Source organism: Eublepharis macularius, chromosome 4 (genome assembly GCF_028583425.1).
Source record: "Eublepharis macularius isolate TG4126 chromosome 4, MPM_Emac_v1.0, whole genome shotgun sequence".
Taxonomy (NCBI): Eukaryota; Metazoa; Chordata; class Lepidosauria; order Squamata; family Eublepharidae; genus Eublepharis; species Eublepharis macularius.
In genome coordinates, this window is record NC_072793.1 from 60568713 (window position 1) to 60595784 (window position 27072).

Below are 27072 nucleotides of genomic sequence, written 5' to 3' on the forward strand. Positions count from 1 at the left end.
CTGCCAAGCCACAGGAAAAATATAATGGTCTTGGCACGTTTGGAAAAATGAATTTTCACTTGCGCCCTGTACAGTGGCTGCTACACTGTGGGTGTTCTAGGCTTACTGTCTACTACAAGTACCAGCAGTAGTAGTAAATTTCCCTCCAGCTGATAGTTATGGTCTAGATCTTTACTGGGGGAGAGACAATAAAAAGGAGGCACAGTCCTTGTGTCACATTAATCTGCCGGTTTATAAGCAGAGCTTTATATGGGCAGGAAATATGCAACTGCTTTTTCCACATCCTATAAAAGATCTCCAAAAATATGTACTTTGTGGCATTTGCAGAATTTGAGTCTGCGTTCAGCATTTGGTAGTTTCAGTCAGAACTCTGGGGATTTGGAAGGAAACAAGGTAGAATGCTACTGCATGAAGGGAATAGCTCTCCAGGTAGAGAAGCACAAAGATTGGAAAGCATGATGTAAAACAGGAATATTGGCCTCCTAGTCAATGGAAAAGTCATCAAGGTTTTGAAGATTTAGCAAATGTGGTCCTTACTTCTTCCTCTGGGAGTTAATTATGAGGACTATAAACTACAGTGGTGAAGAAGTCATCAAACTTTGTAATGGAGTTTACCATCCAATGCCGTTTACCATCCAGTGACACCCATGCAGATTTCTAGATCCTGTTATCATGTAGGAATCCTAATTGGATTCATATCTGATCAGACATAAAAAAACACATGCGTATAAATTCAGCAGCAGAGAGCCAGTTCTACACGTATTCTTGGGTGATAATATTGTCTGAACTCCTTCTTGTCTGAACCTTCTGCAGGCAGCCATACAAACGGCACTGAAACCTGGAGAGCTGCATCTAGCCATGAACCTGTATGAAGAAGCAGGTGATGTCTTCTTCAATGGGATCCATAACAGACAAAGAGCGGTGGAATATTACAGGGTACCAAGAACAACCTCTGGCATCAATCTAAGCAGATTTCTATTCAGATGTCACTTAAGCATTACTGTCCTTGAAAGAAGCACTAAAGAAATAGAGAGTGGGAAAGTTAGTGGATATTAGACAGTGATTGTGAGTAACAGTACAAAAAACTCCTGCATACAATTGTGCCATCTGTGTTGAGGCATACCTTCTAATTGAGAGATCCCACAATCAAGCATGGGGAAGGGGTTGTGACTCAGTGGAAGAGCACAACTTTGCATGTAGAAATTCCCAGTGATTCAATCTTTGCAAGCTCTAGTTCAAAGGAGATTGGGGGACAAGTATTGGGAAAGATCTTTCTCTTCTTGAGACCCTGGAGAGTACTTGCCAATTAAAGTAGACAAAACTGAGCTATGTTTATTTACTTACATCATCTGTATGCTCTTTTCTCCAAAGGGATCAAAAGTGATTCACAAAAAATACCAAAATGCAATAAAACAACAAACAAAAGAAACGGGTCCGGGGCTGGTTCTGCTAAATGAAGATGTCTAATGCAGCCCATAGGCTGTGATCCTGTGGGCTAAGATCCGTTGAACTTACAACTTAGGTCTTGCTCAGTACCTGCAGGAAAGGAAGATAAAATTTAGCCAAGGTGGAGTTGATCGGCTTCTGGCTTACTGCCAACAATGGCTTCCTCACAAATGGAGGCCCTGTGGACACGTGGTAAATTAGGCAGCGTCCTGTGTTCATATGAAAGCTTTCTGTTTGGTTTTTCTCCTTTGCAATGTCTAGTGGTCCCTTCAGTGGCTTTTAATGTTTCTTCTATCTCCAGTGGTTTTCACATATGTATAGTACTTCCATAATCTTTGCAGAAGAATAAATTCTGCACAAGATAAGGCATGTCCAGAGAACATTTAAATGACTTGGAGTTATTCTCTAGCTTTCATTTTTATTCAGATTTGGATTGTCCCCGTGGCCTTGTCTGCATGTAAGGTAGTGTTCATTCCCCATCTGCAGGAGGAATGGCTTTCATTTTATCATCATGCTGCCCTGCTATTGTGATTTTCTGTTTGCTTTAAAATAGATGTTTGTAGTTCACCTTGGGAACTTGGGCAAAACCTTCTGATACACTTCTACGGTACCTCTTACATCTAGATATAAGGAATAGATTTCTTCAGATCAAAGACAATTTTTGATAGCTGCTTTTTTGAAAACTTGTTTCAGATAAAAGATAGACTAGTCCATTTGTATCCCCATTTACTTCAGTAGTCTTCTAAGAGTATTTGTTTCATTTTGTTTAAGAATCATGTGCCTTCTGCTTTGAGCCAGCATGAAGGCAAGCCAGTATGGCTATTAGACAAAAACCAAATGGACAGAAGTACCAGGGTTTCAAAGAACAATGACTACTCCATGAACATCTACCTGTCTGCTTTCCTAGAGGTTTAATGGATAGGGTAGAATAAGAAAATCAGGCCATTTTATGAGCATTACCTTGTACCCCTAAACCACCAAACTTTGAGGCTTATATGGCTTATATGATCTGGAGCCAAGCAACCGAGAGAATATTCAGAGAATATGCAAAGAGAATATTCCTGATGTACTACTGAGTAGAGAGGATAGCAGGTCTTTTTTTGCTCTTAGTTTTCCTTCTCCTTGAAGGGTTAATTTCCAGGCAGAATGGCATTATGGCTGCAGTGGGATGGCCTGGTGGGAAATGATGAGGTAACTTGGCAGCATTACTTTCTGTTTTGCCCAGGGTGGAGCTGTTCCTCTAGCTAGGAAGCTGAAAGCCATGCAGACTGAGCTGAGAGTGTTCCATAAGCTGACTGAGCTGCAGATTGGACTCCAGAATTATGAGAAGGCTTTGGAATTTGCCACCTTAGCAGCCAGACTCAGTGTGGATGTAGGTAAGAAAGGGATGGGGACTGAGCCATATGGTAGAAAACATAAGGTGAACGTTGTCATGAGCAGGACAGTAATTAACAACCCAGCAATTCAAAAAAGACAACCATGCCTTAAGAAGAGATGATTATAAAAAAACAAAATCGTTTTAAAATAATCAAATCAGCCAGGACTTGCCAGTATTCTCCCTTTCTTCTACTACAGAGCTAAATAAAAATATATAGTTTTGCAGTGATTTTATAGATCCTAGGAAGGAAAGTGTTTTATCATTCATGGGTATAGAAATAGCCTGTAAGGAAGGATTGTGGAATACCTTGTTTATCTTAACAAAATACCCATATCCCAGCAAGCAGAAATTGAACAGGACAGTGCAGACATTCATTGAGAGAAGTATATAAGATTGGTGACGTTATTGTAGCTGTACTCGGTAATCTCGGTATTCCTCACTGAAAGAGACAGGTATAGGTTCCAGACCAGTAGAATGTATGGCTTTTGTGGCACACCCAAATTGCTGTTGCTGCAACTTTCCCGTCTGTCCTGCAGTGTTTCCTGAGGTCCAAGCATGGAGCTTGCCCTTCAGGCCTTCCATTCTTTCCTGTCCACTGTTGTGTTATCCATGGAAATAATGCATAATAGTGATCCTGTGATTTGAAAAACCACAGAATTAATTAATTTTAGTATGCAATGGTCAGATCATCACGTAGAATATCTTTTCATTAATGGAAAATTACATGAATGTAACTAGTCCATTTGATATTGGCTGTTTTAAGGACTCGGGGATTATAATTTGCAGGGACATCAGCCTGATTCTGCACATGCTTAGTCAGAGAAGTAAACCCCACTAAGGTCAGTTTAGCTTAGTCCTAAAAAAGCATGCCTAGAATTGCACTGCACCCTAACGCTGAAACTACAAGCATATTAACGAATGAATGATATCTTGCCTTCAAGTCATAGTTGACTTATGGCATCCCTTGATGGGGTTTTCATGGCAAGAGTCTAACAGAGGTGGTTAGCCATTGCCTGCCTCAGCAATCCGGGTCTTCGTTGGAGGTCTCCCATCCAATTACTAACCAAGGCCAACCCTGCTTAGCTTCTAAGAGCGGGACCACAAGTGACGCCTGACACAGGTTGGACACTTGTCAGCTTCCCTCAAGTTTTGATGGGAAATGTAGGCAGCTTGGCGGAATGTTGGACAAGTGACAGTTGAAAAGTCCATTGGACAGCAGTCAGAGAGTCAAGCTGCAAGACCAGGATGCCTACATTTCCCATCAAAACTTGAGGGAAGCTGACTAGTGTCCAACCTGTGTCAGGCGTCACTTGTGGTCCCGCTCTAAGATATGATGAGATCAGGCTCTCCTAGGCTATCAAGGTCAGGGCATATATTAACTGACGTGTAAATCTCATTGAATGTAGGCTAGGATTTCGCAGCACACTTCCTGAAGTTGGAAGCATAATAAAAATTTCCTTGCTTGCAACAGCGTTGAAGCCGTAGATTGCCTCTCTTCCTCTTGCACAGAGGTGGTTAACTGAGTAGATGCCCTCATCTTCCCACTTATCTGTGTGTATTTCTCTCTCATCTCTCCCTCTCTCTCCCAAGTATTTTTGAAGTATTTATGTCTTGCACTTTCAGCCTCTATGGCTGTGGAAATGGCTTAAAAAATCCTCCCAAAATACAATATAAACAAATGGTTAAAAAAATTCTGAAAACCACCGGCATGACTCTCCATATCTAACCAATAAAATGCAGAGCACCCAAAGGCACTAAAAGAAGGAGCATAAAATATCTTCTGAAAATTATTTTTTAAATCGCCAATCCAATATAGCAATTAAGTAAAAAAAACACACAGTATAAAAGCAGGATAAAGTCAACGTGAAGAGCACCCTAGGAATGTTGTTACGAGAAATGGAAGAGCAGCAGGATGGGAGGAGGTGGTTAACCCCTTTCCCACATGACATTTTGCTTCTCTCCCCCTAATAAGTTAAAGATTGACTTTCATTTTAAAAAAATGAGGGGAAAGACCAAGAGAGACAAACACATGTGAGTAAGTGGGAAGATAAGGGAGACACCAACCCTTAACAAGTCATCTCCATGCCATGTGAAGAGGGGCGCTGTGGCGGCTTCAGCCTTCCTGCTGGAGAGGAACTGTAATCAGCTCGTAGCCTTGGGCAACATGCAGTGTGGGAAGCACACCGCACAGGAACGGAAGGTAGAAAGTTTAGGATTGAAGCTTTAAGGTACAATGCAGTCTTTTGCATGCCTACTTCAAAATTGATTCCATTGTAGTTAGTGGGGCTTACTTGCAAGTAAACATCCATAGGGCTGAGCTGTTATCAGTACAGAGCCTATGTATCTTGTTTTAAAGCCTGGGCTTGTGTCTCTCTTGACTGATTAAATTCATGTCAGTCTCATAGCACAATGACTTTCTGTAAATGGCTTGTGATATGTTGGTCTACACACAAATGTATGAAAGAAAGAAAGGTCAAGATCAACTGGAACTGCTAAATCCAGGAGAAAATTCAGAGGGAGAAAAACTGGGAAGTATCTGTCATTCTTGCTTTCCTTAGTCACCCAGCTTGTACTCATTCATTCATAATTTACTGGCAGGCTGCAACGTCACTTTATCAGCATTTCTTTTTTCTAGGAGATCAGTTACAAGAGCTGGTTGCATTTCACCGACTGGCAACGGTGTACTATTTCCTGCACATGTACGAAATGGCTGAGGACTGCTACCTGAAGACACTTTCTCTGTGCTCACCATTGTTACAAGGTGCTCAGGAGGCCATGTATTACTCCAAGGTTTACTGTCGCCTGGGTGATCTGACACTACACAAATTAAAGGTGAGAGGGAGCTGTCTGTGGCAAATCTTGTGCTCCATCTCATTGAAGACCTGACAAAACTGTTTATCCCTGAAAACAGGTGCTAAATTTAGTCTGACCTTGCAGCTTAGAAGAAATCTATCAGTAGCCCATTAATAGCCCACAGTTAGCAGATCCCTTTGTATTAATTGTGCATGAACTGTCCCAGTAAAGTCCCTGCTATTTGTGGTGATGTATGTAACATGCCCTCATCACCTAGCTTCTTCCTCATTCCAGTACCAGACCTGATTCCATCTGCTGTGGTCTTCCAAAACTAGGGGTGTGCAATCTGGATCTGGGATTTGGTGGGATTTTTGCCGATCCAGGCAAATCTGGCTTTCCTCAGTCAAATCAGAGAATCCAGGATCTGATGCAGGAACCCAAATCCAGAAGCCCAAGTCAATCTAGGTAAATCTGGGAAAAGTGGCTTAAGTTTCAGGCTGGCTGCTTCCTGGGCTTCTCCTACTTTTTTCCAAGAGGAAAGGGAGGGGGACAGCAGGGAGCAGGGAGTGAGTGGCCATTCCATGCAGGAGCTCTCCTTGTCTGCCTGACTTCTGTCAGTGGCACTGGTTCAGTTGGGCTGAGTTGCAGCAGCTGCTCTTGATTCAATTTGGTTCGAGTGGAATTTGCTGTTTTTACAGGATTCTCTGGTTGGATATTGGTCCCCTTGATTCACTTTAATTCTGGGGGGATTCCACCCTTTCCCTTGCATCAGTTTGGTTCTGTTGTGCTTCCTCTTTCATTTGGGAGTGTGCCTTTGGCTACTGGCAGCCTTGCCCTTGTGTGTTTCTGCCAGAGAGCTTGCTTGGAAATGATTCCCCCACGGGAAACAATGGAGAGTGGCTAGGCAGCTTGTCCAAGAGGTACAGGTTTGAGGGGAGGGGTTCATTTTGATTCTGTTGGGCTTTCTTTGGGTTGAGGCTGCATTTGGGAGTGTGCCTGTGGCCACTGGAAGTCTTGCCCCTTCCTTAGAGCCTGCTTTGAAATGTTTGCCCCATAGGAAACAATGGAGAGTGGCTGGGGACACCTTCTTGAGGGACCCACAGAATTGGACTCCATGGACCAATCTTCCTGAAACTTGGGGGGTCTTTAGAGGACAGTCAGGAGTAGTTTCCCTGCAAACGTGGGGAGAGTTCACTTAAAAATGATCCCACCCCACACCCTGGATTGACCCCAGATATTTTTCCCCATAGGAAATAATGGGCAAATAAATTCAAGATTCTCTAATATGTCTTAAATGGATCAAAGAACCTTTCCTAGAGTCCAAGAATCCCAGATGTTTTAGGATCTTTGAAACTTGGATCCAGATTTCCAAGATTTTTTTGGTGCACACCCCTATCCAAAACGATCTTAATCTCAATTTCTGCTCCAAATATTTGTTTACCTTTGCAGCCTGCAGCCTTTTTGCCTTCTGTATCTATCCTTTTTGAAACTCCACTCCTCCACAGACCCTTGACATGCCTCTTATTTTTTAGCAACTGAGAAAACAAGTCATCTCCTTCTGGTTCTTTCAGTAATTCTGCCTTGCAGTGTATACCCTGCTCATTGCCTTTCGTTGGTGGGAATAATAAAGTGATTAATAAAAACTCTGTTGTCACTGCACGAGCACCCCATTAATGCTCATAGGAAACTGGGTGGCTGAATGTGGCAAATATCAATTGAGACACAAATGTATTATTTTGGGGAAAATGTTGGCTTAGAAACCAACAATTAAATTGGATCATGTTAGGAATCTGTATTGGCCTCTGAGGGAAAACTTTTCCTCCCCAAGAGACTTCATTGATTGATTTCATGACTTATTTAAGAGAACAGGGAAGTAGCCAATATATAAATAAATATACTCTGGTCCTTTCATTGCCATCAACATTTTGTAAGACCTTTTCCTCTTGTTTTTTTCCTGGTACTTTAGGATGAGCAAGATGCAGCCAGTTACTTTCTCTTGGCCTTGGCTGCTGCCACTGAGCTCGGTGACCAGGCTTGGCAAGGCAGAATTCAGGAAAAGTTGGCTCAAATATATAATGCTTCCCTGTGGAATAAGGGCCCAAGAGGGTGGACAACATATCGGGCCCGATGGCTGAGTGAAGGACGCCATGCTGTATGACAAATCGCCTTGTGGGTTTTGAGTACTCTTAGACCTCTGAACCAGAAGAAATAAAATACGTCTTTCTTCAGTGCCAAAAAGGTCCCAGGTGCCTTCTAGACCAAAGTGAAGGGGAGAAATATGATCCAGTAATTCAGTCTCTTGTGGCTTTTAAATTTAGCAGTGAGAAAATCTACCTGCTGTGCATGGAGTCATCTAAGATCTCAGCAAGAGCAACAATACACAGACCTTTTAAAGTATACACTATATAGATTCTCCGTGAAGAACAAATTGAAAGCACAAGGTAGGATGTAAAGAAAAGCACGTCTGCTGGAAGTCAGTCTTTGGAAATTGAAGCTGATAGCTAGAAAAGGAGCATGAAAAGGATGTTTAGGTTGCACCTATTCATCCCTTGTCAAAATGGAGAATACTCTTTTGTACTCCCTGCAAGCCTGGCCTGAGCTGATGGCCCACCAAGAAAGAAGTAGTTCCAGTCACAGAGAATGCAATTCTGTGTCCATGTATGAGTTGTTGAGTATCTATGTTTCTATATTGTTCTGTTTTCCAATACTGTCTTTGATGGTGTCCTGGTGCTAATGAGCTGCATTAAGTACAGCAAACCTGTTGATAGCTACACCCAGAAATGCGCATGCACAAAATTTGGGCCTTAGGAGCAGGCACATCAGACAGAGGAGAATGGGTGTGTGTGTCATAGGCATAATGTAAAAATGAAACCCCAAGGCACCTTCTTAAGCTGACCTGTAAGGCCATTTCACAACAGAGCTGATGGAGGAGCATACCGAGGAATCGAATGCTGGGTGAATGCCATCAGTCTTGCCCCTCTGTATGCAGTCTGTCCCTTATTTCAGTCTTCTCCTTGTGCTCTAACTGAGGAAAGCACTTGCTGGAAGGAAGTATCCACCTGCATGGCACTTTGTTACTTTATCCAGTGAGAGAAACAGGAGGAGGAGAGGGAGGTAGTAGGGGGGAAAGTGTGTGTAGAGACTCTAACTAGTATTCAGTTTGCTAATATGCTCATTGCCACAGCGCTCAACATTCCAGTAGCTCCCATTGGCTGTTCTTGGAGACAGGTAGAGCTGCAGCTGTCTGTCACACACTCCTTCTCCAAGACATTGCCTAGGTGGAGGTCCATTTAGGTCTCTACCAGCAGCGATGAGTCCGAGGACTAAGTATTTGACACTTTTGAAATTTGTCCAAGTTACTTACAGAAACTGTTTTTCCTGCTCATATATATTTAAGACAGATAAATAAAAACTCTGCTATAATATTTTTACCATCTTGTGTACAGAAAGTTTACAATTTTTGGTTTTCCTGGGAGTGGGGGACACACCCATTAGATACGTTTAACATCATTATAGAATGCTTACAACTTTTACGTACTTACCTGATCTTGCTTCCTCCTGTCCCTTCCTCATTAGGATATCGGCTTCTAGGTCAAACTTAAAGACGTGGAGTATAAAATTCTAATAAAGCAGGTTGCTGTGGCTCCCTTTTGCAAGGTGTAACGAACCCAAATGGGAAGTGATCAGTATGAAGAGTAAATTTCTCCTCCCAATATATGGCTTCCATTTAGTTAATGCCCATACCATAGCCAAGCACTTCATCACCATAATCTCATAATCTCAGCTGGTTTTCAAGGAACTCATTTTCCAACTACATAGATTGCAGTCATCCTGTGTGGGGGAGTTGAAATTGGATGCACCTGCCCTGTATTTCTGTGGTGACTGGTGAGATATGGTTGTCCCGGAGTTGGTTATAATGGATCTTTATGGTTCCACCTGTACACTGGAGGGTCAGATTGGTTCATCCCTGTATCTCCACCTCCAAGGGATTTTGGTCTAGCCAGCAGGGGTAATACCTGCTCCTTTTCCCCCTATATAGGATCAGCTGTGGCCTGTTGACATATGGCTTTAATAGGGGAACATGCCTGACCCTTGACTTTTCTTGGTCCATGCTGATACACATTACAAAATTTATATCAGATAATCTTTGATGAATCTTTGTTGATCCTTCCCCGACAAATTGAAGCAGTACAAGGACCTCATCTTTTTTTGCACTCCGAATCCAGCTCACATGTATCACCATTGCTTTTGGTTCTGCTGGATTTGATGCTGGTCATTTCCAGACATCTGGATAACAGTCTTTAGCTTAGTTTGCAAAGTCTCTTTATCTGTGCATAGGAAGTACTCCTTGTGCTGGTGTCAAATCGAGAATCATCTTCCCCTCTGTGCCATGGTAATGGAGAACATATTTCAGTCTATTCTGATTCTCATAAACCCTCAAGGTTTCTATTACTTTCTTTTCAGAGTTGGACCATTTATCTTTTTCTCCATGAGCAGAATGTGATGTCATCTGATCTCCTTTTCCATGCTGCTTGGGGACATCACCTTTTCCTTTCTCCCTTCTGTCACAGTTCACAGTCAACTAGACTGTTCTGAGGTACTTTATTATCCAGTTTTAGTTGTTGCTGTACAGATGTACTGATACTAATTAATGAAGCACAGTTTGCTTGCGATTTAATGTGAGATGTTGCACCCAACTCCTTTGCTGATAGTTTTACTGTCTTCTGTTTAGTTTTTGGACACTTACAATTTTGGGTCCACTTGCTATTACTTCTGTGTGCACCCAAGTGACCAGTGAATGTGCCACCCTTAGCAAGTCCATCCTTTATTTTCTCTGCACCACTAATTGTTTATGAGGTTCAGATGTAACATGTTATCTTTTCTGAAGGTACTCTTTGTATGATCTCACTGTTTGTTCTGGTGATAGATTGGGAGGGTGTCTATTAACTATGTCTCTTAAGGATTCTGATGTTTCATCCTGCTGGTTTTCTGCTATATATTCAGTGGATTCTTGTTTTGCTGTAAGAATCACGCTGGTTTTCTCCAGCTGATGCTGTCCTTTGACTCCCCCCTCTGAAATGTCATTATTTTGTGAGCTTTTCTGGGTACCTGCCCTTGTTCTTGTTGAGATGCACTCTGCTGCATTTTCATTTGTGTGCAAGTGTTCACATCCACCTTTTCCACATGCTTGGGCAGGTCATTACCAAGGATTATGGGAACAGGAATTTCATCAAGCACCCTGACTTCCCAAAGTCCTTCCCAGAGTTTGTACTTTATGTTCACTTTAGCAACAGATCCCGGGAAAGCAGGACTTCTCAGCCATTTAATTATCACGCTTTTCCCCTCCACTAAGTTCTTTGACTTCACCAAGTGAATTTAATGATGCTCACTTCAGCTCTGAATCTCTCCTTGCTAATACTTGGGATCTGTCCACTACCACAGATTCAGTGTAATCAGGATCCATGCCTTTCTTGGATGTTACTATTACAAACACTCTGGCATGCCTTGAACTTAAAATGGCAATTGCTCTGTCTAGTGTCTGTTTCTCCACAGAAGCCTCTGGACATTCTAAGCCTTCTGTGTCAACTGGCATTAAGTGTTAAGATACTATAGCAGGCTGTATCTGTTTTATGGCATTTACTTGTTTCTGTGTTATAAGGACTCTTCGTTTATTCATTTGGGGGCAGTCAACGCAGTTAAAATATTTCTTCTGTGACCCCTTATCTCTGCTCTGAGGTGTTTCTTTGGCCATTGCTCGACCTCCTGTATGGTTTTTGTCAGGTAGGTGAGGTTCTCTGTGTTGTTTTCCCTGCTTAAAATATTTTTCTGAGGATAATTTTTTTCCCTCATCAACATCAGCTTTGGTCTCTTCAGCTTTGGCTACAGTTTTTGGCTCCTCATCTTGTACCAGCCAGCAATAAATGAGTACTGTTTTATAAAACTGCTCCAATCCTATGAGTCTGATAACATCCTGGAGGCTTTCTACTTTAATATCCAATCCAATTTACATGACATCTGAGCATAGGCCTCTTCAGGTTTTTTTCTCAGACTTCTAAACTATTTCCTGCTATGTTCTGGTATTTTCTTTAAACCCTTGCTTTTCTCGCTCTTCAAACACATCATAATCATTTACTTCATCATCCTCTCATTTCACTGTAAGCTTCACTTAGACCCTCAAACATTTCAGATCTCATGTAGGTCATTCTCTGATCATCAGGGATGTTTGCCAAACTTGTCTTTTTAAACCACCTAGGATTCTTATTACTGCTCCTTCTTACATTTTTACCTGAACTTTTACCACAGGAGGGCAGTCCTTTTTATTAAATCACTCCTTTCTTGTAACTCATTCTGTAACCCTTTCCATAGCACCTTCTTATATTTACCTTCAAATTTTACCTCAGAAGAGCTTTGGCCACACATTGAACTTCTTATTTTCCACGCATACACACATACAGCTATAGCTACCTACTTTGCCCAAGCTTTTAACCTTGAGAGCATCTTCCCTTTGGGGTTTGAATTCCACTGCTGAAGGCAGCACTTTCATGTTGTGACCCCTTCACACTGTCTCCACACACAGAACCGCTCTCCTTAGGTTCAAGACTACAGGCAGGCCTAATGTTGAAACTGTTTCTAGATTCCACATTTTTGTAGCAATCCTGCAGCCAAGCCAAAGACATACCATTCAATACATGCCAAGTTCTGGGGAAGGAGCCACGCTTAGATGCTCTGTGTACAGTCTCAAATATCTGGATGTGGCCAGTCAAGGCAATGAGATAAGATGGCTAATTGGTTTACTGCCAGATGACTGGCTAATCATATTACCTTGGATTCTTCTTTGCATAAGACATTTTTGACAGAAGTGGGAATGGTATACTTTTGTTAAGGATGTCCCTTTGAACCCTTTCTCATATTACAAAAGGTGCTGGTGGCAAAGGAACTATGAGTTATTCCCAGTTTGTCTTCCTTGGGAAACTTTGAAAAAAGGAACATGTACACCCAAGTAAGGGAGATAAGTGAGCTGTTCCCATTTTTGGAACACATGAATCTCCTGTGAGGTAAATGAGGTATAAGCCCCTTTTTTACTATTACAGAGTATCTGCAAATAGTATGGGACACTGTGAATTGAACTTGCTGCTAGCAGAATCCTGGACATAGTTTCATTTGTTTTATTTATGAAGTTTGAGTCTCTTCAGGAAGACTTAAGACGGTGGCATCTGGCAAGAAGCATATGATGAAGGAACTGGAACAGTAAAGGCAGAGAAAGAGATGGCACTGTTTTCATGGAAAACACCTATTAGCCTATATCAGATACTACCATGGATTACAATAATGGCTTTGATCCTGTGCAAGGACTGTAGATCTTTCCCACTTTCCTCTCTCCCCAGCAGCTGTTTCTGATCCTGGAAAGTTGACCCATGGGGCCCACATGGAGTCTTGGGACCATGTGAAGTAGCCATGCAGTTCAGGAGGCTTCAGTGGGGAGGGAGAAAGGCCTGAAGTCACCTTCTTCCATCAGGAGAGTTATGGGTGAGGCAAGAGGGAGCCATTTTGCCCTCTTTCCCCCTCCCCGCAGCAGCCTCTGAACCCACATGGCTTTTGTTCCATGTGGGCTTCACAACCGCAGGAATGAATTTTCCTGGGGTTGGCAAGGACTGCTGGGACAGTTGGGAAGAAATGTGCTGATGAATCACATCACCTGACCCAATAATACTAAATGCTGGGGTTGGATGCAGAAGAAAATTTCTGCTAATAGAAGGGGAGTGTTTTATGCTGATTCCCCTTCCTTAATATAGATCTCCACCTGTTTCTGGGGGTCCCATATCACCCAAGAGCAGCATTTTAGGGAACATTTTGAACAGTAGCAGAGGTGGTGGCAAGTAAAGTACTTGAGGGGAACCCATTCCATTGATAGGTTTCTCCATGGGATCTAACTCTAATTCATTGATATCAAGAGGCTTATTTTACATGGAATTGCATTGGTAACAGCCAATGCAATATGTCCACAGAACGAATGTTTCAGCACCTAAATAGCTATATGGGAGGGTTTACATCTCAGTTGCTGAGCCCATGCTTTGCTTGCAGAAAGCCTGTTTCAAAGCTTGATATATCTCCCATAAAAGGGATTATGGGCGACAGGGCAAAGAGCTTCTTTGAGACCCTTCAGAGTGTTTTTCAGTTGGAAGTAGATAGTACAGGATTAGATAGGCCGATGATCTGATTTGGAACATGTGGCACTGGTTTGCTATGTGGAATTTTGCTTTCTCCTGTATTACATCTCACCACTAGAGGGCAATAAAAGTAGTTTTTCTAGCCGTTTTCACTTTTCAGTCATCATTTGAGAGCAAGAATTTGTTTTCAAATTAGTAAGGGTTTCTGAGCAATCTGAACTTTAAAGATGCCTCTGTGAGGTGCTGTCTGACTAGTCATGGTTAGAAGTATTTTGCCCCTTGTAACATTTTTCTGCATTGTTTTAAAATCGTAAACAGATCACATTGATTTCCCCAGTAATTTGTACAAATACAGGATATATTCTACACACACACACCGCACACTGCACACTAAACAAGTGTGTAAAAAAACCAATTGAAAGAGCAAGGACTGGCTACCTAAAACTGCAAGGAAATGGGCATCTTTGCCTAAATAGGACTATTTGAAAAAATAATTATGACCGATGCAGCTTTCACTGAATCTAATGATTATAGATATAACTAAAGTATGTAAACATAGTATTCTTTAGGAAGGCAGAAAATAATTTTCAGCTGGAAAAAGTATTTTAATATTATTTGGAGGGATGAGCACAGTATCAAATATAAAGGTCAAACTAGATACATCAAAAGGTGATCCCTTATCCAGTTATCCTGTGTTTTTCTTTTCAAACGGCTGCTGGTAGCCACAGGCCCCTCAATTTGAATTGAGGATGTGGTTGTTAAGCCTTTCCCATTGTGCTATGGGGCCTGTGCAGATTCCTCCCCCTCCCTTAACCATTCTTAACAACTAGGGAACAGATACTAATTGGGGCAGATAAAATTGAGAAAAAGGTAACCCCTTCTCCATGTTACTACCCATGTTACTACTACTACTAAAAGGGGGGGGCACATCTTTTTATTTTCTAGAGATCCACTGGAGAGTCTAATAATGGATGTTCTATGTTGTGGCTAGTTTGGTATTTTAATAACGTATGCAAGCACGGAACACATCTACACAGTCTTAGATTCATACAGGTACCCCCCCCTTTCTCTTACACTCATGTATATGAGGTCACACACACACAGAACAGCTACGTACTCTCCACCATTTCTGATTTGTTCAGGACCTTCTGAACTGCAGAGTTGGAAACACTTTTCTTGCTCTCATCCATAGCAGGAACACCAGTTAAGGCTGCATTTCTCCTGCAGTCATTCAGTGTGTAGCTCCCTAAGCATACGTAATAAGCTATCTGGGTGTGGATCAGGGCACTTTTGAAGAAATTGTAACTGGCTGTTCATTCCCAAGCTGTATTTTCACACTTCTCACGTTATGTGTTATCCAAAGTTACAGAACTTGTATGCATACAAGGAAGCTCCTCCAGTAGGACTACGGGGATTGCCTCTGCTAAACATGATAGAGGATGAGGGGTGGGGGGAGGAGATAATGCAATTCAAAGAGCCTTGCCTTTATTATGATAGATCCCCATGGGTTTTATTTGCAGAGGGAACAAGTCAAGTTCCTTTTGGGGATATTAGCTGACACTGAAATGTCAATGGTCTAAAACCCCTTCACTCCCTTCTGTACTGCACCCATTTATTTCCTTTACACTGTAAGCCCCCATGAGAAATGTGAGCACCATAGGACCCATGATCCTGGGGAAATGGTTTATTGGCCAGGTCCTTTCTGAATGGGCCAGGAGGAACTCCCTTCTTCTGAGGGATCCCTTAAAATAAAGGGTAGCAAGGAGCAAACCTTTGTTACTCATTTTAACATACCCTGTTCCAGAGACCAGCTGTGGGAAATTTGATCTGTCTCCAGGAGGGAGATTGTATCTGAAGTTGGGCTATATTTATTTTTTGTACTCTGTATTGTTAACCTCTTAGATTTCCCTGTTCACTTATTTGTGTGTGAATAAAATAAAATTTTAATTTGTTCTTTTGTTCTGAAAGATTCAGCATTATTCTTTCTTTTGAGCTCAAGTACACCCTATTCATCATCATCATCGATTTATATACTACCCTTTAGGGTCACTTATTACCCACTCAGAGCAGTTTACAAAGTCTGTTATTATCCCCACAACAAACACCCTGTGAGGTGGGTGGGTCTGAGAGAGCTCCTAGAAGCTGTGACTGACCCAAGGTCACCCAGCTGGCTTTAAATGGAGGAGTGAGGAATAAAACCTGGTTCTTCAGATTAGAGCCCTGTGCTCTTAACCACTACTCACCAAGGGAGAAAAGGGATAGGTTGTATCTGTTCTTGTATTTTATGCACAGACTATGTTCCGGAGGAGAATTTTTATTTGCTGGCATAGAGCAGCCCAGTATTATACTTAAAATCTCTAGGTGGTAACAGAATGTATTACACAGTATTTGTGTCTAAGAAACTACCAAGAAAACAACATCTAAAGATGACTGATAATACTGTTAGGTATGGTAGTACTAGAGAGGTAAGAGAGGAAGAGAAAATCTAGGGAAAAAATCAACTTTCAGAGGGGAGTAGAAATTTAATATTGGTTAGCTGTATCATTAGGTCTTCTATGCAACAATGGAACTGAAATTGATAAGATGCTTAAGCAGGTTCTTACAGTTTAGGTCTATGGATGCTTGTACAGAAGTTACCACTGCTTCCAGGGCTTTAAGTTCCTTTTAAATCAGTAGGAATAACAATGCAATCCTAAGAAGCATTACAGGATTGCACTGTTAGTATAGAAATGTTTTAGGCTCTATTTTCAAGTTTGTTGTGGGTTGAAGAACTGGACCCTGCTGTCTTGGTTTGCCACATACCTGCTTAAGTGGGAGAGGGTACACTTCACTAGCGGTACAATCCAGAGGCCATTTGCACAACTGAGCAAGAGAGAGAGAAACTTCTTTTTTCACTATGTGTTTGGCAATATTCGTTGTTCATTGTTCATGGATGGCAACGAACAACGAACACCATGTTCAGGTTTTTTTCTTTTCGTGCCCATGACTATTTGTAACTAGAGGTCCTAATTAGAGTCACACAAAAAACTATAATTCAGTGTGCGCTTGTTTTTGCTTGTAAGTCCCATAGAACTCTGTTTTGCACTACTCCATTGCAGACAATCTATTTTTTCAATTCATAATACTTCAGTATAATTCAGCCATGGGAGGGATTGGGTGGTGGTGGAAGGCAAAATAGAAATCTAATCTGAAGAAAAACTATTTTGTTTCTCAGGCACATATATGCAACTTCTATTTTTTGTGCCTTTTTGAACCTTAGTATTGCATATGTAAAACGAATGCTAGTACTGAGATTTCCTCATACAGCATTTTGAGACCACAGACAATCAGCCAGCCATTAGCCTTTGTACACAGAGGTTCTATTAGTCATCATCACAACAGATAGCCTCTGATCGACCTATCCTCTGAGGACTTCTCCAATCACAAAAAGGTGTACTCTTGTTAGGGGTGTGCAGTTTTTCTAAAAGACTGGTGCTTCAAACCTTCATTGGCTTCTACTCTGAATTTAGGTGTTCTTGGTTCATTGCTAGAACAAGGTGTCCATTTGGAAACCCAACTACTGCTTAAAAATGCGTTAGTATGTATGCATGTGTGCATACAGCTATTCATTTTGTGTTTAGTTGCTTTATTTATGCTCTTCCTTTGAGCAGTTCAGACTGGCACGTCTGGTTTCAAGGGGATCTTTCACACAGGTAGCTCATGATAGATTAATGTAGCCTATCTATGGAGAAATTATAAGGAGTGTTCTTGCTTTAATAGTTATGGTGTTGATGGGTTGTAACAGTTGCCAGTGGAAGATCACAGATCTTTACCATGTTCCCTTCCTCTCCCCACTTGGCTGATGGAAGAGGGAGAAGGAGTGCCTTTACTCCTCCCTACTGTAGCCCAGGTGGCTGTTAATCCCCATGGTCTTCTCAGACCCGTGGTTTCTGGTGTTTAGAAGGGATTGCTGTAGGGAGGGGAATGTGGCAAATATCCACATCCCTACAGCAGCTGGTAGTTAGGATCCAGCCCCTTATTTTTAATTCATAATTTATGGCCCTAATCCACAGTTTCTGAACATTTGGAACTAGCAATACTAGGGCCATTTTCACATACTTTAATATCACATAAAACTTACAGAATGAGGGTGTCTTCATGGTGTGATTTCTGACGTCACTTCGTCATGATTCTGTTTTCATGGCATGATGATGTCAGAAATCGTGCCATGAAGACACCTTTGTTCCATGAGTTTTGCGCAATGTTAAAAGAGTGTGAAAATGGCCCAGGACTCTCAGTTTCTGTGCCTGGTTAGAGTTGTGGCTGTCAGTAGCTTGAACAGTGACATTAGCGATCCAGTCAGGAGTATGAGTACAGCGTTGGATTTCAAAACTTGTCGCAATATGAAGTTCAGTATAATATAGTATATAATTCAGGATCAGAAAGGTATCCTTTAGTCATTCAGAGATTCACATTTTTCCTGGCTGTCCTGTGCCACATTCTAGTTGTTCCAACCTAAACACAGAGGGAAAAGGGTTGAAAAGAATTCTTTCAAAATTCATAACTAAAGCACTCTTGATAAGACTCTTAGCTATGTTTAAATATACTCTTCAGGGCTGGAAACTGGCACACCTCCAGTCAAGTAAGTGGATGAACACACCAGCTGAGAATGTGGCCCATGAATGTTAACCTTATGTGGCCCCTTTAATTTGCAGCTGGGCAGCCTGGGAAAAGCAATAATGACATGAATCTCCATGTGGGATCATCTCACGTGGCATTTCCCTTCCCACCTCTCTTGACAGATCTGGGCTGTCTTCCTAGTGGGATGTGAGGTCTTGCTGCTCAGGGATCATTACAGCAGTTGCCTGAAAATAGAATTAACCATACAGTACTATCTTTTGCAGAGTTACTCCAACCTAAGCCTATTTAAACCAATAGACTTAAACTGGAATAACTCTGCATAGGACTGCATTGTTAAACTATATGTTATTCACTATCAAGCTGCAGCACACGTCTTTTTTTCTGCAGATTGCTGAAATAGCAGAAAGCGTAGGGAGTTTCTTCCACTGTCAGTTGCACAATATTCCAATGTACATATGTGCCATCAAAGTCATAACCCACTTATGGCGACCCCAGCAAGGGGCTTTTAAGGTAAAGGGGGAGCAGAGATAAATTGTCATTGCCTTGCTCTGCAGAGTCATCCTTGGTGGTCCCCCATCCAAGTACTGACCCTGCTTAGCTTCCAAGATCTAATGAGATGAGGCTAGATTATGTCACCTTCCCTCCCACAATATTCCAAAAGTAATAAAAAGGCTGTCTTGTATAAGAAAGGAACTAATCCTCATACTAATATTCAATATTTTTCCTTGTGGATCTGGTCATGATGAAGGAGCTAATGAAACAGCTGATGGTAACACCAAGTATCGAGACTGTCTCCGCAGATGAAAACCAAGCCTGATGATGTGGATGGCCTTATGGGCTGGCAGAAACTAAATGAGACCATGGAATGTGAATCTCTGCTCATGAAGTCTAATGAATGCTGCTGTCATCTACTGTGGATTCATCAGCCAGAAATGACAAGTTCAACACTGTGTGTGGTGTGGGGATGGGGGTATAAACCATGCCGTAAAAGTGAATACAGTTTTATGATACGTAACGTATTTTCATCACAAGAGATGATAATATTCTTAACACTTTTCAGTACATAATTTGGAAACATAATTTTGAATGTTTGAACGTTGCCATTTTAATTAATAGGGTGGTCAGGCTACAGCCTAGAGATCTGCATAGTATGTGTAAATGCCTCAATGTAGTGAAAAACAGGGCATCCCACTATAAGTAGTTACGTCTGATCATCCAGCTATCCAGGTCATGTCCTGTTCCTGGTTGCTATCACAGAGCCAATAATTATCTCAGCCGTTTGTATGATCCAAATGTCCTTATTTGTGTCCATTTTTATGATTAGACTGCTTACTTGCAGCTGGTCCCCCCCACATCTGCTACTTCTGCCTCTAATTATTAAAGGCACATAGTTAAAATGGAAAAAAATCTGTTAGTTTTTTTAGTAGATACATACTCCTTAAATATTTTTGTGTGCTTTCAGTTTATGCCCTTGAACCTAGTCTTGTGATCAATTATTATGATCACAATATATGCTAACTACAACATAGGTGCCAAAAGTTGCCAATGCATGTTGGTCACTTACAAGATGCATCCAACTGTGCAGGTACAAAGAGGGGACAAATTGCAAATGATTCTGTACCTGACAAGTAGGTTGCTTTAATGACGCAGCCATGAGTCTGGAGGGTGTGGGCCTCTTGTCTAGAAACGGGAGTTTAGTCAAGTTTGCTTGCTACTTTCTAAAAAGACACAGCCTGGCACTGTAACCCAAGTGGCTACTGAACATGTGGAAAGCTGGTTGGCCCAGTGATAGAGATGAATTTCAATAAAAACTATTGAGACCGTTCAGTCAGAAGCTTTCCTTGAATGTAATTGAGGAAATTTGATCTAAGGACATTTGCTCGGGGATTGTGTTTGCACTGAAGTTCTCAGCATGCTTAACTTGAGGCAGTTTATAAATAAGTGCTCCCTCCTTACCTGCACGGTAAGGCAACCTTATCCAGCACTTGTAAAATCTCTTTTGGATGAAAACGTGGTTTATTTTTAGTAGGGTACCAATGTCTGTTTCGTTTTAAGTCTATTGGTTCATACAAAAGACGAGGAGGAGTATGTTGGTGTCACCTTCATCAATCTTTCATCACCACTTGACATATTGGTATTTTAAATATTTTAATTGTGTGAAATGAGTACCATGGACTCTGAAAAAGATGAAAGGAATACAACTTTATAGTGAACGTGAGGAAGAATTTTCTATCTTGGACTTAGGCAGTTCTGCATTGACCGTGTAGGATGGTTCTGGACTACCTTTTTCAAAATAAGGGTAGTCAAGTGCCTGCCATGGATGCTCTGAGGTATGAGATATCCTGTTATAGGGCATGAGCAGGACTAGATGTACAACTGGGCTTTCTCCCAACTTCGTGATTATACTGTTGACCTGACTTCATCCTTCCCTGCTGTCTTACGCTCCATTCAGTTCCCTGGAGATCTTTCTTGTCACAAAGCAGGAAGCAAAGACTGGAAACTTGGCAACAGGAATCTCCCTTCACAGAAGTGATAGGAAACAGCCTAAGTGCCAACAATTCCTGTTACATTGCTTAATAATATGAAAACGGGTTTTTGTAAGGGAAGGACAATGCAACACTGAAACATGCAGCATGTCATGAGACCGTATGATGATGGGGATAAAAACAAATAAGCATCCCCACATATCAGAAGCAAAACAGTGTATTTGGCCAGAAGCAACCTCCAGAGAACTATCTTATACTTATTCAAGAGAGCCACGAAATCACCAGATGAGTACCAAAAAAGATACTTCCTGACGTCATTACTGACCTTTCTGAAAATAAATCTTTACCTTTTTCTTTTTAATGGAAGACTAAACTGTGACTGACTTGAACAAGTTATGTAGATATGAAAAGCTACATGGTTTTCATATTACATTGCACTAAGCCAAAAGGTCAGTCTCAGCACAGAAAGGAAACAGCCTGAGACTAAGGTAAAAACTTGAAATTTGGCAATTTGGGGTTTGAAACACCCTGTTCTGCAACATGCAACCTGTGAAAATCTGGTCAAATTACTCAACCTTTGTGCTTTTGATCTTTATATAAAAATTGGTAGGACACAACAGATATGTGTTTTGCACTTTGACATGCAGTGAAACATCTGTACAGCAATTCAGTATGTTACACTATCTTAATATTTGGTTTCTTTTCCAATAAGGCTGTTTTTTAACATTTTCCTGGATAAGTGCTTAAAAATGGGCCTTAGAACTCTTTATATGTTATGCATAAACATTTGATAATAGCAAGTAATGATAATAACAACAATGGGTATAACCAACACAGCTGGGACACCAAATTGTCCAGATCTGGCTATATATTAGATTTAATTATATAGGAGAAGAATTTGGCTACTGCCAAATATTATGGTCACTTCCAGCCAAAAGGAGCTGTAGCTTTTAGTGGGCTGGGACACAGGCCAGATCCTTTACAAAGGGAGAAACAAACATAGTCCTATACCTATGGAATTTTGGCCAATCCAATAAACAATAGAGTGAGATGTCAAGGCTCCTTGTGTTACAGCTGCAAAGTCTATCAGCTAATGAGATTGGCCAGATAGTTCTGCTGTTGGGATTGCATTAAAATGAGCCAACATAAAGGCTCGTTGGAACCATCAAGTAATTGAGATATGCTGGGCTAGATTTTGGAAATACCAATCCCAAGTGGAGAGGGGAGCAAACTGTCTGGGCCTGGGTTCTAGTATTCTTGTCTAAGGCATGAAGGCAGTTTCATTGAGGCCAACTAATAGATCAAACCCACCCAATTTTGAGCATGCCTTAACAGTAACTAGCAGCCTCAACTCCCTGATCTGATAAATGACAACTGTGCAACTGCAACTGTGGGTTTGTGGACTCAAAATATGTTCTATTATTAATTAAGCGCAGTCCAGTTGAAAGTCTGTTTACTCAGAAATGACCCATACTGATTCCTCTGGAACTGAATCACAGCAAATGGGCAGGATGCAATCCTTAGAATTCCACTCAGCATCTAGTCTCACTGAGCAGTCGAATTGATGTTTAAATCCCTGCAAGTTTAAAAGCAAGTTAGAAGCTTGTTTCTAGATTCCTCAATAGCTAAATAAGAGGGGTCCTCCAAGTGTAGAACACTCTCAAACAAATTACAAACCTTCAAGGTTATATTTATATATTTAATATATTTTGTAAATTTTTATATTTTTAATTCATACAAAAGTGCAAGTGCTCAAATGTGATAAATATTCTACAACAAATATCTAAAATCTACTACTACTAAATATTCATAAATCATAAATATTCATAAATATTCATCAAGCATCCAATCCTTCCAGTCCATTTTAAATAATCAGTTTCAATTACCAGAGTTGTAAACTGTATTTTCTTTGTTCTTGTTCTATTTCAAAGCTGTTAATATTTGTGTGCAGCTTGAAAGCTATGAATATCTGTGCAGAGTATCCTCAGATGACAACATTGCCTAGTGGTTACAGCTGAAACGTTCCAAAATTGGGCTATGAAAGCCTGTATTAGCTTGTTCTTTGTGCTATTTCAAAGTTGTTATTATCTGTTCGAAGTTTCAGAAATGTTCATATCCGTATGGAATATGTTCAAATGACATCATTGCCTAGTGTTTACTGCTGAAACCATCAAAAATTGGGCTGTAAGAGCCAGTTCCTTTTTTTGTACCCCCTTTTCTGTTTTAGTAAAAAGTACTTTAAAAGAAGAAAAGAAAATGGCGCCATAAACCAGTGCCAATATTCATGAGTGGCACTCATATGCAACCCCCCACCATGTTTTAGAGGGTCTTTTAAAAAGCTTGGGGTGGTGGCAGGTATTACCTGGCAGAAAAATAAACCAGTTGAGAAAAATAAAGCAGATGATTCTTTATGGCTCTGGAGTCTAGGCTGAAGGTTTTTCTGAGAACATTGATTCCTGTCTGTTAAAAATTTTGAAGAAAACAGCTACATTGCCTAACAGTTTCTCAGGTATAGCTATCTGGCAAGAATGTGCAGTTCCTTCATTAGAATCAGCTGCTTGGCTAGATGCGTTTAAACTAAGGATTAGAGATGGGCACGAACCTAAATATGAACCAAAAACCCCCACAAACCAGCCCGGTTTGGGGTTCGCGAACCAGAGTTCATGGAAGCTCCTTTCCACGAACTTCCACGAACTGGACTACTGGTTCGTGGTTCGTATTAAAGGGCCAGTTTAAATGGCCATTTCCCCGGGGGGGTCATAATCTGCAAAAACAAGTCTAGATTGTATCCTTGGTTCTATTCCATTTAATATTAGACTATCTGGTTGTAGTATACCCCAAGCTTTGGCTTTGTGTGGGTTTCCCAGTGGTTCCTTTAGGCTTTGCTTACACAGATTTCTTTGGGAAGCAAAAACTTTTGTGGGAGCTACAGCTACAACTTCATGATGAATATTTTACTGCAGAACGAGGTGGGGGGGGAACTTGTGAGGTCTCTCCCTGCCCATGTCAGATGTTGGCATCCCACTGCCACAGGTTCTTCTTTTCCTCCTTCCACCAAGGGCTTTCCACACAGCCCTCTTCCCCCCCATCTCCATTGTGTCATCTCCCCTCCATTTACCTCCTTTGCTTGTTGCCATCAGTGTTTGTGCATCATTTTGGGTTACCACCCCAAATATGGCTAAGCTTTGGCTGGGGGTAGGATGTCTACACAGGTACAAATGTTATCAAAATTTTACACACACACTCCAAATCAAGTTTCTTTAATTGGTCAGAGTTTTCTGCAAACCTGGAGTTTGCCTAGGCTTTACAGAACCCCAAACCATAGCAGTGGCTGGCCTCATGGTGCAGATTTGTCTATTCACATAGGAACCAGTCCTTACTATTAGATATAGAGATGAAGAAGCACACTATACAAAATACCTAAGGATATTAAGGTGCAGGCCCTGCTCTCTTTGGAGACAGAACTGAAGTCCAGATAGCAATGTTTTCCTGCAAAGTGTGACTGCCTAAAGTAAATGATGTCTAACGGTGCTTTGATGTTCAATTTCATGGGCCAAGAAAAGGGAGCTGGCTGAGAAGGAGCCTCGGCAGGCCTCGAAAGAATGGAATCAGAGCTGCTATATCTTGACATATCATATTTCCCTGTGTCTGTGTTATGTAAAAAAAAATAATTAGCACTGCCTTATAAACATTTCCTGCCACACAGACGATGGTTTCATTGCCTCAAAGTGCAGGAACTCACAGACCAATGCTTACAAGCATCATGAAGTATTCTGTGAGCCAAACCGTCATTTTTCTGTGACTTGAGGGAAGCAAGGCCTTCCCTTCCCTTTCTTTTAATCCACGTCAAGAGACTTTGGCTGCTATGAAAATAAATAAGAATTACAAACAGAACAAAAGCAAGTGCCAGCGCCAGGTCCTACTGTAAACAGTGTCTTCCCTTACCCTCCCCTCTCTCCAGTCACTGAACTTTCTGAGTAGGACTCCTGTATGGGCCAACTACTCTCTCAGGATTTGCTTAGTGTAGTTCCACAGTACAGCCCCATCAAAATAGTTGCACAGATAATTTTGATGCCTGTATATGTTTCTGGACCAGTGAAGGGTAGAAATGTTCATTCTGTGGCATTTTGTAGCTGGCATTTTCCAAGGCAGCAGACAAACCCTCATGCGACAAGTGATAGTTTGTGAACAAATACAAATTTGGATGCAAAATACATTTTTAATCAAGAAGGACAAAAGAATAACTGCTATTTTAGATTTATTTAATAACAATGGAAACCAGAAATTGTAATCAAATAACTAGATACTTTTCTGACTATAAATACAAACATTAACTTCAGGTTGTTACATTAGATGCATTGTGGTATGGTTTTAACATGCTGTGGATCCAAAACTATGCACTTCTCATTTGGGTTGCTTGCTGCTCACGAGAAATCCATTGTTTTTAATCAGATGATAATTAATACTCTCTCTTCTCTAGACTGCATCCGCACATCGTGGGTTATTACGCTATTATTGCACTGTTTATAGCAATCATTCATCCCCTGGAGATAGATCAAGTTGGGTAGCCATGTTAATTTGTCTGTAGCAGCAGAAAAGAGCAAGAGTTCAATAGCACCTATAAGACTGACAAATTTGCGGCAGGGTATGAGCTTTCGTGAGTCACAGCTCACTTCTTCAGATACAACTAGAAGGATTGCCTTGTCTACTCAGATGCAAATGATTGCTATGGCAAAATGGCAGTGCAATATCCAATAACATGTGGGTGCAATCTTAGATTCATGATTTACAATGATTTACAAAGTTCAAGGGAACTTTTTACATTAAAATACTACTCCATTATCCATTTTTTACATTTATCCACATGATCAGGTCAGGTGAGGAAAACCACCAGTAGCTGAAATTCCCAAGGACAGCAAAAGTGTCATGGTTTTTTTGTATCGCCATTTTCTTGTCTTGTTATCAAAGTGGTATGAGCAGATTATACAGCCATTTTGATAAGAACATAATTTTAGTCCACAACAATTTGTTGGTGCAAGAGAAGATATAATCATTATTGAATGTCTACTTGAGAAAGTGATGCTGTGCAGGATACTTCCTTCCTTCGGCATGTGTCCCACTGTACTTGGGGTCTACAAGTGGAAGCCAGAAGACTCTTGAACAGTGGCTTTCTTCTCTTCAAGGCCCTTCCTAGCAACAGTAGCAGAATGATCCGGTTATGTCATATTTAAAAATATCAAGACAGCATTTGTCATACTCATAAAATGATAATTTGAAAAGCTGCTCACTGTGCCCTGTGAAGCACATATCTGTTTCCTAGCTGTCAATCACTGACCAGCCTTTAATTACAATTATTACTTTTGGCTGTCATATTAAGTTTCTTGAATTGACAATGGAAACCACAGAGAATATATTTGGTACAGATGATTGGATTAACAAATAACTGCCCTTTCAATGCTGAAGGCTAAATATATTAAAACATCTATTTACCACAATGTTTCTCAGATAAACAGAAATGGATCAGACAATCATATTAAAAAAGCCCACATCATCTACACAATTTGTCAAAGAGTACCTACATTCATAACTGCATTGGTGTGCACTAGAACCTCTGAGAAACCTGAGAATGTGAACTAATTGCTCAGCAAACCAAACACACACACTCAATCAAATTGTCTTAGTGCTGTTTTTATCACCAGATCAGCCCCCGTAATCCATACTATGTATGGATGAGAAAGTTGGAGAGTGAAGAAAGTGGGCAAGAAAAAATTTGATTCACTGAACTGTGCTGCTGGAAGTGTTCTGCAGGTACCATGAGTGGTCAAATAGATGACTGAGTAGATGACTAGATCAAATAGATGACTAGATCAAATCAAGCCCAAATTCTTCCTACAAGCTAACATGATGAAACTGAGACGATTGTACTTTGGTCACATTATGAGAAGACAAGACTCACTGGAAAAGAAAATAATACTAGTAAAGGTGGAAGGCAGCAGGAAAAGAAGAAGACCCAAAATTGGCTTGACTCAGAAAAGGAAGCAAGGCAAGGCTGTTAATGATAGGATATTATGGAGGTTGTTAATTCATAGGGTTAATTCATAGGGTTGCCATAAGTCAAAAGTGACTTGATGGCATATACACCTAAAAAAACTAGTGCCTCTCTAAGGCCTATATATTTCAG

At 41.0% G+C, this 27072-nt stretch overlaps 1 protein-coding gene across 7 annotated transcripts in view; it reads left to right on the plus strand.

Moving 5' to 3' along the window:
- The window catches only part of SH3TC2 (SH3 domain and tetratricopeptide repeats 2), a 56073-nt gene extending 35776 nt beyond the window's left edge, over positions 1-20297 (plus strand). For 3 of the 7 annotated variants that reach the window (XM_054978700.1, XM_054978701.1, XM_054978702.1), the window contains 4 exons: positions 814-936; positions 2672-2822; positions 5460-5656; positions 7584-9048. In XM_054978700.1, coding sequence (XP_054834675.1) covers positions 814-936; positions 2672-2822; positions 5460-5656; positions 7584-7775 — 663 coding nt within the window. In that variant the 3' untranslated portion in view covers positions 7776-9048. Of the gene's footprint in view, positions 1-813; positions 1066-2671; positions 2823-5459; positions 5657-7583; positions 9049-10081; positions 15739-19153 lie in introns of those variants that run through there. The other 4 variants (XR_008596934.1, XR_008596933.1, XM_054978705.1 and 1 more) reach the window with 4 other exon arrangements.
- The last annotated feature ends 6775 nt before the right edge of the window (positions 20298-27072 follow it).